General features: G+C 37.5%; 1 protein-coding gene across 3 annotated transcripts in view; it reads right to left on the reverse strand.

The window, feature by feature from the left end:
- Positions 1–13,658, reverse strand: part of LOC124264587 (NADH-cytochrome b5 reductase 3-like) — a 33,791-nt gene that overhangs the window by 9,413 nt on the left and 10,720 nt on the right. For 2 of the 3 annotated variants that reach the window (XM_046699335.1, XM_046699334.1), the window contains exons 2-6: positions 5,741–5,887; positions 3,193–3,265; positions 2,204–2,310; positions 705–834; positions 81–164 (exon numbers count right to left, since the gene is read on the reverse strand). In XM_046699335.1, coding sequence (XP_046555291.1) covers positions 81–164; positions 705–834; positions 2,204–2,310; positions 3,193–3,265; positions 5,741–5,887 — 541 coding nt within the window. Of the gene's footprint in view, positions 1–80; positions 165–704; positions 835–2,203; positions 2,311–3,192; positions 3,266–5,740; positions 5,888–8,382; positions 8,410–13,658 lie in introns of those variants that run through there. The other variant, XM_046699336.1, reaches the window with a different exon arrangement.

Consider the following 13,658-nt stretch of genomic DNA (forward strand, 5'->3'; position numbering starts at 1 on the left):
ACTATTTTACTTAAACATTGGGGACCTGACAACTTTCAACATCCTGACTTTGCCCAGAAGTCCACCATTTAATCACTCACCAGTTCCACCAGCAATCATCCCAACCTTCTTGGCCAACTTGGTCTCCGACTCGGACTTCTTGTCAGGACGGATCTTGTAACAGCCTAAACAGAACCACAGAGAACTTGATACAACTGGCATGCTGCTGCAACAATGATTCTCATTACTTTTCTTTCTCATGAAAGGTCATCTTCATTAAGCTGGGTTGTCTCTCTTCATCTAACACTGACACAGGTTTCATTTGGGTTCTGCTACACCAAATCAGAACCAGTGATTCAACAAGCAGCTCTTTAAGAGAGCTTTCAGAGCAATTGGCAGTTATGATTGGATGATTTCTGAGTATGTTTTTTATGTTTCTTTTAAAATGTACATTCATTCAGTATCAGAAAAATGGCCGTGTTTTTCAATATTTAGAGCTGCTCCTTTTAACATGATGACTGATGCTAAATGATCATAGATATTTTCAAACAGGTGATATTTGGTGCAGAACATGGGTGTGGTGCATTTAGCTTCTTGTATATGGAAGAGTACCTCTAATAGATGTTGAATGCAAAAAAAATAAATTGAAAAATAAAACATGACATTATTATCAAAGTAATAGCGCAAACATTTTCTTTTATGCAATCGCTCTTCATTCTACTCACCTCTCCCCTCGTACACAAGCAAACCATTGGGTCCACGGACATCAATGAAATCTCCAATTTCCATCTTCTCCAGGTACTGAGACATCTTGCCTCCCTCGGGGAACTTGGGGTGGACATTCTTGAAATACACCTGTAGGAGACACCATGGATTAACCTTAGTCTCAAACTAAGCATCCTTGCTGCCGGGCAGTCACGTTGGCGAAATAATTATTTTGTTGTAAATGTCTTTATTTATCTAAACCTTCCTATAATGATTGACCTGTTGTGCATTTTGTAGAGCTGACCTCTACATAAAACATAAGGTCAAAACACAGCAAAACCTGTCTGGGTCTCTCAGCTTCTTGTTGAATGTCAGACACAGCAATATATTACATAAGAGTAATGACAACCAAACATAGCATACCATATAACAGGACCGTATTTAAAGGTAGTATTGTTGACAGTGGGCATAAAGACTGACAGTTTCATTAGTTGTGATTAGGGAAAATTAAGACCAATTTCATGCCTGTGTAGCTGGTTAGCAAGAAATTACAGGAATTTCAGATTTAGAGTTACTTCCCTTGGGTTTGGGCAGCAAAAGGGAGGAAAATATCTGTACCATGTTCATTACTACAGTCCGTTTGAGACAGAAACGGACTGATGAATTGCAAATTTGATCATTGTACAAAATTGCCACTGAAATATAAATAGTACACATGTTTATCATTTACTAATACCCAACAGCTTTCTTATATTTGAAAATTTTCCGGACTCCACCAAAAAAGTTGTTTAAGAAACTATCATCATTGAAAACACAAAAAGTTGTTATCTGTCGCGGCGGGGTGAAACCGCAGAAACGGAACAGCCAGAAATGGGCTTCACACATGGTACCAATGTGGGAAATCGAACTGGTTCTTTAACCACCGGTACCAACTGCCCCTTCTAATACTTAGATTAATCTAATTGTCAAGTTTGTTCACTACTATTGCAATACCCCTTAATTTAAATAGCCCCAAATTGTCCACAAAGCCATATGATGGTGACTCAACCAACAGTTATTGATGTTACGATCAAAGTCAATTTCAACCCAGAATCCCACTGCGATAGCACTATTACAATGGTAACTGCCACCTCAGCTACAAATTTAGTTGGAATTCATGACAATGAAGGTACTTGATACATATTCAGACCTGAGTTCCCAGACAATCCAGTGATCAACAGCATGAGCATCGGTCTACACAATCGGGAGATATGATATCATGTGTCAACAAAGTCAGCGAGCCTGTCCATCTGATCCCGTTAGTAGCCTCTTATGACAAGCATGGGTTACTGAAGACCAGTTCCAACTCGATTCTTCATGGGTACCATATGTTACTGTGCATTGTAAATATTTCAGAGATTGTTAATTTCAAACGATTCACCTGCCAATATAAATCACAAAGCCCACGTTTGATGGAGGAACGAAATCTACACAATACTTGTGAAGTACTGACAACGGTTAGTGTATGAATACGTCCTACCTTGATAACGAGGTCCATGTATCCCTTGTCATCATCACTGGACACAGGGGTGTACGGACGGATGACCAGCTGTCCGTCGATCCTGGCAGTCAGGTAGATGTGCTGGCCTGTGACACAGAGAACAAACTAAGAGTGAGTGAGGGAGGGAGGGAGGGTTTTATGCTGCTTTCAGCAATATTCTGGCAAAATCACGGCGGGGCACACCAGGAATGGGCTTCACACATTGTACCCATATGAGGAATCAAACCCAGTCCTCGGCATGGCGAGTGAACCCTTTTACCACTAGGCTACCCCAGCGCCCCACAAATGAGAGTGGAAGTGATATATGTTTTAGACAATGTTACAACTATTTATGCTCTATCTTATCAAAGCCATGACTAGCAAACTGAAGTCAAACTTATTAAAACTTCAAAGCTGCATGAACCATATTTTGAAAATTCAATTCATAATCAATTAATAATTGATCATTTTGATCTAAAACATACATATGGAATAATCATGCTTGGTTTCTTTCGTTAATTTTGTGTATTTAATAATTCAGAAACACAAACGAAGCTACCTAGACAGCTCTGAACAGTGACAGACTAGAAAACCTGCCATCAGACCCTGTCAGTGAGTGATTATTGTTTAATGCTGTATCATCAATCTTGCAAATATTCGCAGTGTATCAAACCCAAGTGATTTCATACATGTCATGTATGAATAAATTATACATAAAAATACAAAAGTATAATATACTATAATAAACTATATAATATACTATAATAAACTATAAAATAATAAATATAATATATCAATTCATGTTAATGAACAAATAGATATGGACAAGTAGTCGTCATAGATTTCATGCTTGATTCTTTAGTTAACTAGATCAACTAAAATGATGAATTCTGATACAACATAAGCAAGTGGGCTATAAACGTATATACAAGTCCTGGTTCTACAATCTGCAGTACCAACTGGCCAATGGGTGGACAGTGTTTTTGTACCTATTGGCAGTCCCAGGATGTGTTCGGGTGAAGGCAGGGCAAAACGGAACCTTCTGGTGTCATGGCTGATGATCTGTAGGATAAATAAGGTACAGTATTAGAATGAGGGTGAAAGCAAATCTGAAACCCAAGAAAAACAACCAAAAAATGTTTTCAGACATTATTTTGTTAAATTTCTCTGACAATGTATAATGGAATGAGTGAGTGAGTATGATTTTACGCCGCTTTTACCAATATTCCAGCAATATCATGCAGGGGGACACCAGATGGGCTTCACACATTATACCCATGTGGGGAATTGAACCCGGGTCTTTGACGTGACGAGCAGACGCTTTAACCAAGAGGCTACCCCACCGCCCAATGTATAATGGCTTTTAGAGGTCTGGACAAACCAATGATGCAATGACATATTACTCAATTTTCGACAAGGATAATTAGACAATGCCATTCAATTTTTTCATATGTTAGACTTAATGCAGGGATGGCAACAGGAAAATCTATTTTCTGCGGAAAACTTAATATTGTGTCATTGGGCTGAGGGTTTCTCAATGGATTTAGACAATTCACAATTGAACAATTTGAAATAAAATCCGCGGAAATCTGTGGATCAGCGGAAAATTGCCATCCCTGTTAATGACACTAAGGTTTGTCATTTTATAGTTTATTATAGTATATTATATAGTTTATCTATCATAGAAAGATCGATATATCCCTATCGAAAGTAGAGTAGTGTATATAGGACAAATAACTTCTATACATGGTGCTGAAGTTTGAATTCACACAGGGATAGGTGAGACAAACTACCATGAAACAATGTAGGACTGGAACAAGCAACCGACCAGGCTATACATCAATTGATTTAGTCATTATATTCACTTTACTGAAGACTGGCAAAGTATGTCTCTATTAAGCACATAAATATTTATTAATACTCAAATGATTCAGGAAACAAACACATTTTATTGATATTTACAATTGATAATAATATTAATAGACACGAGGCCTGAAGGGTGGGCGTGGTCTTTGTAAATTTGAATAATAGCTGAACAAATTTTGTAACTCAGCCTGTTTGGCTTTGGAGTAGGTGCAAATGATCACATCCTTATAGTCTATGGCACATTTCGGACTACTAGAATTTGGGAGTTAACAATAATTCCCCCAAATGTTCCTTCCTCTATTGAACCTGTGTTTAAATTTAAGTTAATTGGTACAGAATTATCATTTCTTCGGTTGACACAAGTGATCGCAACATGTCTGGTGTGGTGAAACACATTGATTAATTAAATGGCTAAAGACAGTCATCTCAGAAGTTCTTCCATTCGAAAAAATATTTTTGGTGCATGAAACCATAATAACGTCGCATCATATATAATAAAAGAAGTTGTTATCCATAAATAATCTTACTTTCTCATGAAACCATAATTGTTTTCTATCATGTCTACAAGCACAATTGCTGAATTAATGGGGCATTATGGTTAAAAACAATTCCACGAGCTCATTATATGTTACTCAAGCAATTCTAGAATAAAAACAAAAATTTAGAAAAGATATATAAAGTAGATACAAAGCACTGTATACATCAGTGAAAAATTTCACCAAAGTACTGTCGGAAATAGAAAAAAACTGTTTTTTCACATTTATATCTACAATTTAGGTAGTTAATATGTAAAATATCTGTTGAACTAAGTTCGGCCTAACTACAGTCTCAGTGGTAGGGAGATAGGAAAAGTTAAAAAAAGATTTTACTGAGGAGATATTAGTGCAGAAATGAGCAATGCAGTTTTGTCAAAGTCCGAAGAGACTTATTTGGAGCAGACCATGGCTTTATGCAAATTAGTGTGCGATGATATTGTATAACAAATGACACTTTTTGAATGTCCATTTTGAAATTAGACTTAGCTTCATAATAAAAGATAGCAGACGTAAAGAATAACAACTTTAATACTGAAACTATGAAGGATGTAGATACCATTGAGTCTCACTATCACTATAAAAAGAAACAGGTAGGTGGGGTCGTCTTAAAAGCAAAACCAAGACGGGTGTTGCTGACGGAACTTGGGGTCGGGTTTGGGGATAGAGATATTAGCTATATAAGATAATCAGTAGAGACATATTTAATACACATGTAAAAGCATAAAAGATATTTGAGATGACCCCTTGTGTCTGTGGGCAGCACGTGCATTTCATGCCAAGTGAGTTGACGGTCCGTCGTCATACCTGGCTGAGCGACCTAATTGCCATCTATAGTCTGATCTATTGTTTTCAGCAGCTGTTCGTATTTTTTCTAAGTTTTGCCCGATTTTACGAGTAAACATGCTTTTCTGGATATCCTATTACGCATCCCACTGAACGCCCAGTTAGGCCGAAGTGGGTTATTTCGACATTTGCTATTTGCAGTTGTGTACATTTTAGGGATACAGAGTAACTGCCCAAATACATTTTTTTTCTATTTCCGACAGTCCTTTAGTTGAATAATGCCCCAACAATATTCCAGCAGATAATAGAATAATTCCTGCTTACGTATGAAGACAAGTCTTTCCACACTTACCTCCTTGTCCACAAGTTTGAAGGGGTATTTCAACGTGGGGTCCTGTAGAGTTATGGGTGCCTTCTTCTTCTTGTCTCCGAACAGGAAGATCTTGGCGAGAATGGCGGTGACGGCAACAACACCTATACCAACCAGCACTGGAACGCCCTGGCAAAGATAATCCATCCAGTCAGACATGCTGATTGGTAATTCCACACAATAATGACTGACTGTGGTTTAACAGTCACTGTTTCCTGAATCAACAGACAACAGATAATCACTTCCGTTGTCCCACGACTGTTTTCAACACCTGCAGCTACAGGTTACACTCAGACATGAACACAACAGCTTCACCGCTCGCTGTATGCAATGGTGTTTGCTGCTAAAGTCAATTTCCTTTGCCTTGAAGAAACTTGATGAAAAAACTTTACACACATGCAGTCTCAGACTTTAGCCACTAGTCTGAAGCCTGTCTATTTAAGTCTGTACAGGTTCAGTAAGCTCTGACGGCTTCTTACATTTGACATAATAACAGTAAAACATACTGAAAGGTATGCTAAAACTAAGTTCTGGGAAGTAGTCTAAAATATTCAGACTAATCTCCACCTATTCCTGTGGGTAAAGTGACCCAGAGAATTGAAACAATGTTTCAAGCACTGCAGCCTGCAGCCAAATTCTTCAGTGATGACTCAAATACATGAAAATCCCATGAACTGACACAGGCTGCATGCGATATGATGTGATACAGTCCTCTACCGTCACATCGCTGATCAACCTCAGACACTCCTAACCAACAGGAACAAACATCCCATGAGACTTCACAATGATGTACCACAAACAACACAAATTTCCCCTCATCAGTTAATCTAAGGAATTCACAACAAACAAACATTCACAAACAACATTTTTTTTTCTTTTGAAGGAGGAAATTGTCTAACCATCCCTCCCACACCAACACTAAATATAGAAACCTTGATCAGATTAATTAAAACAAAGACACAAATCTAAAAATGTAGCACATTCCCACTAATTACGCTTCCGACAGATCTATACACCCACGCCCACACAAATGTTGGAGCTGTAAATACAGGCATACCTAGTTTAGCCACAGAAATTGAGTGGGCTCATTTAGATGTGCTTATGTTTGTGCGTATAAACATCAAATGAATTCCACACCCAAGTCAACCATTCAGTGGTGTACGCTTGGTAGAAAATGGATGTTAACTAGCTTGTGATCAACTGAGCTGAAATAGAAACTGGCACAGCCCAAATTGATTTACTTAGGTTTTTAAATTCATTGCCAGGCAGGAAGAGTTTCAGGTTTCTTTAGGGGTGTTACAACCATTGTAAACCTTTCAGGTTAGTGTCTGTCAATGTTTCAACAATGTCTGATCAAACATGAACATTGTTCTTCCATCAACTGTAAACTTATTGCAATACATGGTGAGATAAATTAGTTATTGTCCAGTCTGTACATAAATTCGTTATTATCCAGTCTGGCCTATTTTCAATAAGACCTGGAACAGTGAGTGATAAATCCATGTGTATAGATACCTGTCTACCGCCTCTAGAAGGACATCCATCTGATGTTAGCCAACATGTACACAAGAAATGTAAGCACACACAGCTGTGCACTGACTGGATCTGAGGATCATGGAAACGATAAACTTCTGCAACTGATGTATCTACTTGGATTCATGGGAGTTTCAACAATTATTTTTCTTTGTTCATTGCAGCAGAAATAAAATATTCACGCCTATAAATAACCCTGTCTTGATCAGATAATCCAATGATTGCCATTTTGTATGCGGACCCATGCTGAAGTCAACGAGTCACAACAGAGACTATATGGTCTCCAGTCTGACCACCTGATCCACTGTGACAGCCTCTTGTGACAGACATAGTCTGTTGGAGACCTGTATTAACCTTGACGCTCTATTTAAAACTCTGAATGGTGCAGAACTGTGTGAACTGGGGCATGAATGTTGCTGACTGTCAGACTGGCTGAGTTTGGTTTTACGCCGTTTTTAGCAATATTCAAGCAACATCACGGCGGGGGACACCAGTGGGCTTCACACATTGTACCCATGTGTGGATTCGAACCTTAGTCTTCGGCGTGACGAGCCAACGCTTTAACCATTAGGCTACCCCACCTCCCCTCAGACTGGAGTGAAATAGGGTATGAATGACTCCTTGCTTTCAACAAGAGTTCCGTGCATCTGCTTACCTATCTTATGACCTTCTGTCACACATACAAATGTCGTAAATGTATTTAGCAGGCTTACCTTGGCTTAAACACAACATTTCTCCATCCATAAAATACACCAGATATTGCTGCATAGTAACACATGCCTGAGATCTAAATCAGTGGGAAAGAACTAGGGTTTCATACTCAAAATCATAAAAAAAAGAGAAAACATTTTTTTTTTAAATCCGGAGGTAAGAACTGGGGTTTGACACCCCAAATCATAAAATAGAAAACAAATTGTTGTTGAATACTGAACGAGGAGCATCCAAAGATACAAGCCTACAAAACAACAGATCTGTGATCTGTCATTTTTTTAAACTATTGCTATCCACAAATAACACAATGCACTGACAAGGTAAAACATCCCCTACTATAAAACACATATACAGAGAGGAATAGCTGAAGGTGAACATACCAGAAACAACATGACTGTCGGAGAGAGGCAGCCAACTGGGTGTGACTAGTACTGCTGACTACGGAGAATGTTGCAGTACAAGGTGTTGGAGTGAGTGGCTCACTTGACTGGTTACTGGAATGTAACTGACCTGTACCTAACGGTCTCAACAAATTGGCTGTACACCACTCAGCCTCATTGCTTCGTACTAAATAAATATATCCTTAAAGGGGACTTGGCTTTGGGGAACTGGCAGGCCTGGCATATTTGATTGAAGTCATCTAAATACCACATACTGAGTTTTCTCAACTTTGTCAAAGGATTTCATGATAAATTATTACGCTAAATATACACACAATGAAGTAAGCAGCAAAGCAACAAAGCCTGAGGCTAAAATTTTGATCAATCTGGCGAGCTCCGCTAATAATACCAGGGTTAGAACTAAACTAGTAACCTTCAGCTATCACTAGCCCACAAAACAAGTAGTCCATTGATAATGAAATTAACTTTCATTGCTTTACTGTTGTATGTAACAAATGATTTAATTTACTCTTAACTCTTTCAACACCAGTCAACAAGAGTTTTTCACTGCCATGACACTGAGTTTCCAGAGACTATGAGGTCATAGATGAAGCCTGTGTTTATCAAGGAAAATACCAGCTTGTAAAACATTATTGCTACTGCATGTCATACACCATTTGAAAGATCTAATCTTACTGTTTATAAATATTAAAGTTTTTTTCTCATATTATTCAAATAAGATAAGTTAATTTATAATGAAAATGCAAGCTTACACATTAATAATGTCCAGATAAACCACGAAGGAAGAAACACATGCAGCGATTTTTTCTGCCAAGTGTTATGAGAGGTATTTGGTGGGAGGCTATAATTTATCAGATAGTTATGCTCTATCGGGGCCAGTTGTAATGAACAGAAGGTGTTTAAATGGATATCTAAAATTGTCAGTTTTGCACGCTCTTTCCAACCTAAAACGGGAGGTATAGCGAGGGACCTCTATCATGTTTTGAATAAAGTGACACGATGTACGTAGATGTTATCTTGGAGTTCTGCAATGTTGGATTCACTAGTCTGGTGGTGAGAGTTGAAAATGGATGATCTCAATTGCAGTATTTGATGAATAATCATTGAAAAAAACTAGTAGTCTTCCGGACTAGTGCAACTTTGTTTCAATTCACCCGACTAAATTTTTACTTGCCTCGGGCTTGTGGGCGAGCGTAAAGATCGAACCCTGAATACGCCATATAACTACACTACAATTTACTGACAGTGATGTAAAGAGCCAGGTTCTGACTACCAGTCTTCATAATGGCACAGACTGCAATGTCTCCGTCGACAAAGCCCGCCGCCATATAGCTGGAATATTGCTGAGTGCGGCGTAAAACTAAACTAAACTCACTCACTCGACAAAGCATTAATTACAAACACAGCTCCAGATAAGCATATTTGCATTTGATGTAAAACATAAATCGCTATTACCCAGCTAATTTTGAGTTACTTACATACAATAAGCACAAAAAGTATCAAAGCCCAATGCTGTGTAATTACTCAATGGCTTAAGAGATTATCTTGGTGTACAATGTATTGACTAAAAATGAAAACAGAACAGTCCGTCTTCAACACTGACAACTGAAGAGATGTATCACACATGCAGCTGGTCGATATCTGTAATCAGACTGAAATTTAATTTTGGTCCCTTGCTGATGGTTTGATGAAAGGCTGATGGTTTGATGAAAGGGTGATGAATCAAAAGACTTCAACCACACTGGGGGCAGCATGTCACATCTGGTTTCATCAAAGACACATGAGTCATCAAACAGCGAAGACGGACAAACCCAGGTATACCATATGTCACAACCTGAGGCAAGACTGTTAAGGGGTAATTCTAATTCAACTTAGTATGTAACATGAGTTCTGATTGGTCAATGCTATAAACGCTGTTTTGCAGGACATTGTCATTTGCAGAAGCCACTGGTCAATTAACTCCCCTATCCAGTTAAAATGGGTGGAATTTGTGTTAAAAAAGACAAAACAGTATCATAAATTTAATTCTAAGTTCAAACAACTTACTCGCAACGGGCTGTTGACCCAACACTGTTAGATCATGAAACAAGATTTATGACGTCATTATGGAGCTTGACGTCACCTGCTGTGACGTCATTTGACAACAGAACTGATAATGGCCTGTAGTTGAGGAATCAGCGGGCTGCTCATTTCTGTAACTAGAGGGCGGTTTCATCATAATTCCGTCCATTTTATCTATAATACTTGGTCTGTTCATCATTGTCAGATTTAGTCTGTGTGCACATAATAAACGTGTGTAGTTTGAAAGGGAACTACTTCTTCTGGCGATGGTGTAATTTCTAGGAGTGATACGATTAACCTTTGACCTAGAGGAACTTTGACCTTGTTTAACTAATGAATTTCTTTCACGAAAAAACAGAGTAAAATGAGTTGAATTAGAATGGGGATAACTGTACTGTGTTTGACGAAATGGCTTACGCGTCGCCGATATAACTAAGTTTGCGGCTATATAACCACCGGTATACGTCCCCAATTCGTCAAACACAGTACAGTTATCCCCTAATTATACATCAGGGTGGCGATACAATAAATATCACAATACTGTGTGTGTGTTGCGAGTTGTAGCTTGGATTTATGAGTACTTGTATTTCATTAGTTGATTTTCCTCCTTCTTGCATGTGAATCAAGTGGAATAAAAAGTAAGGCCAGACCAAATTTATTTCTTGTTTTATGGATCTGCCGGTCATATTTTTTTGACAAGAATAAGAAAAAAACATAAAAATTAATTTTCCCCGCTCAAAAAAAAAAATCCTAACATTTTTATTGGTGAAAAATGTAAACTTACAAGAAAACTTCTTTTAGAATGTTTTTCGCCCATATACACTTTATAAATTTCCTAAAGTAAAATACTTTTAGTATTTAGAAGGAATATTACTTTGAGTGGTCATTTTATTTTTATTTTTTTTCCCTCCTGCCTTTAGGTTTTCTTAGGACAAAAATCCGTAAAACAGGAAATATAATTGCTCTAGCCTAAACAAAAAAATACAAAGAAGAAATTCTGACCTAGCTGTACTATTCAGTAAAAGTTTTCCAACAGCTATTTCAATTTCACTTTCAGTCTGTGACAAGGAGAAAAAAACTATGATATTGTTTATTATGGATTGTTTTAGTTACATCAAAGCTGCAGCAATGAATGAGAACTATTTCTAGTGCAGGTAACTTGATTGTTGGGTTGCATCTAGTGCAGGTAACAGTTTCTACAACATGTGCATAGTAGCAGTTTTATTGATATAAATGTTCCTTATGCAGAGGTACAGATAGGCTGCATGATCTGCGTGAAATTACTCAAATAATTATTTGAAAACTCAATTCCTATTACGTCATTAAGCATTGCAGGTACGGCTTGAATATTTGTAAATACTCAATAAATGTGATCTTAAATGCATTACACAAAATGTAGATAAACTAACTGAGGTATATTGAGAGGTTCTATTTCAGCACATGAACTAGGCAACTTGCAGTCTTTCTTATCGTTTCTCAGATTAGACATCAAACATAAATAACAAACATGTAAACCAAAAACATTTGAACTTTATTATATTTTAACAGTAAATGGGAAATGGCAAAATTGAGTTTGAGTGAGGTGAGTACAATTTATTTGGTTACTCAAAGAAAACTTAGGATACCCAATTGAGATGAACACAAGCTGAGTACATAACTCAATGACCCCGAAAAGTTATCTGTAGCTCTGCTTATGTAGTTTAGATTGATCCTCACATATGTATCAGCTGAATCAAGTACCGAAAGTTTAAAATGTAAACAATTCTGCTTTCATGCTCATAAAACAACTACAAAGACCCCACACTATTTACACAATTTGGTGACATTTCACTGGTCACTAGTCTCCATATAATATGGAACTTGTAATGGTAGAAAAATTACTTTTGCCCACATCATTCAAGTGGAAAAGAAAATAAATTTATGAATGTATATGTCAGTTACTAAGTATCCATCTTTCAAACAAATTCCTCCAGATAGGCAATAGTGTGGGCAGTTCTGGAGTAAAGTAAAGATGGTCTGAACATCCTTCTGTCTGCTGTTTAAGAATTGTTCTCCTGAATTTACTGCCAAAAGTGGCCTATAACAACATTCACACACTACACATGAAATAACATGTACTCTCCCACAGCCTCAAGATAAATGTTTGTACTTCATGGAAAAACAGATAAAAATCACAGCAGTTCTGCTATACTGAAAAAGCAATTTAACATTATATGTGTCAAATTTACACACAAATTCTAAACAGCTACAGTGCACATCAACTAGTTTGTATAATGAGAGACTAACAACTGAAGCATGGATAAAGTCCACACGCATAACGACTTCAAGCACCTGTCATGTGACAATAAAAAGCACTCAGAAAATTACTTGCATCCATTTTGACATTTTTTGCTGATACATTATCAGGATTCGACACTAAGGCACGTATGAACGATATTGTCTACTAAACAGCTGGTCTGGACTAGTTAAAACCGTGTCTGGCTTGTCTGACTGTTTGTGTAGATATTTAGTGAACGCTGTTTCAAATCACTGTGTTTGTTTATTTTGGTTTTTAACTTTCTTGCACAGCGTCATCTATCATAATGAGTATTATACAGACTGTTATCAAGCTTATTTATTCTTCCACAACTGCATAATAAGGTCTATTAAGTATGAAATGACTATAAAAGCTAATGATTAACGCTCTTCAGAAAAATCAAAAGTTATGGTATACAGTATTCATAATCAACAAATGAAAACAACAATTATCACATAGTTTTGTGTTTGATATAGTTTGTTATGACCAACTCGTCCACCGATCTAGTGGTAAAAATGTTAAGATCAAACCCTGATTATGAATGCAGATAGCTAACTTGATGAGTATTTCAGCTTAAAGGTCTTGTGGTGTACACAGTCAAATAACATGTACACATTTCTATGTTATTGACACTCTGAAGACTGTTTCCACAGGGGCCAGTAAGCCAGCATCTTGTTTCTGCCACTGAGATGTTACATCCTGATAGAGAGGATATATGACGTATACACCAGTAGAAGTGAAACTCAGAATAGACATTGCCTCTGTGGGCAGGGCTCTGACACTGGTGGAGTATCTGCCCAACTCTCTTTGTACCATACCGGAACTACTTTAAGCTGCATTGCCTGCGTCCTTCCACATATCCTCACTAACTGTAACACTTGATAAACCTCATCCTAAG

Source organism: Haliotis rubra, unplaced genomic scaffold, assembly GCF_003918875.1.
Source record: "Haliotis rubra isolate DU_JTF1 unplaced genomic scaffold, ASM391887v1 Scf93, whole genome shotgun sequence".
In the NCBI taxonomy this organism is placed as follows: Eukaryota; Metazoa; Mollusca; class Gastropoda; order Lepetellida; family Haliotidae; genus Haliotis; species Haliotis rubra.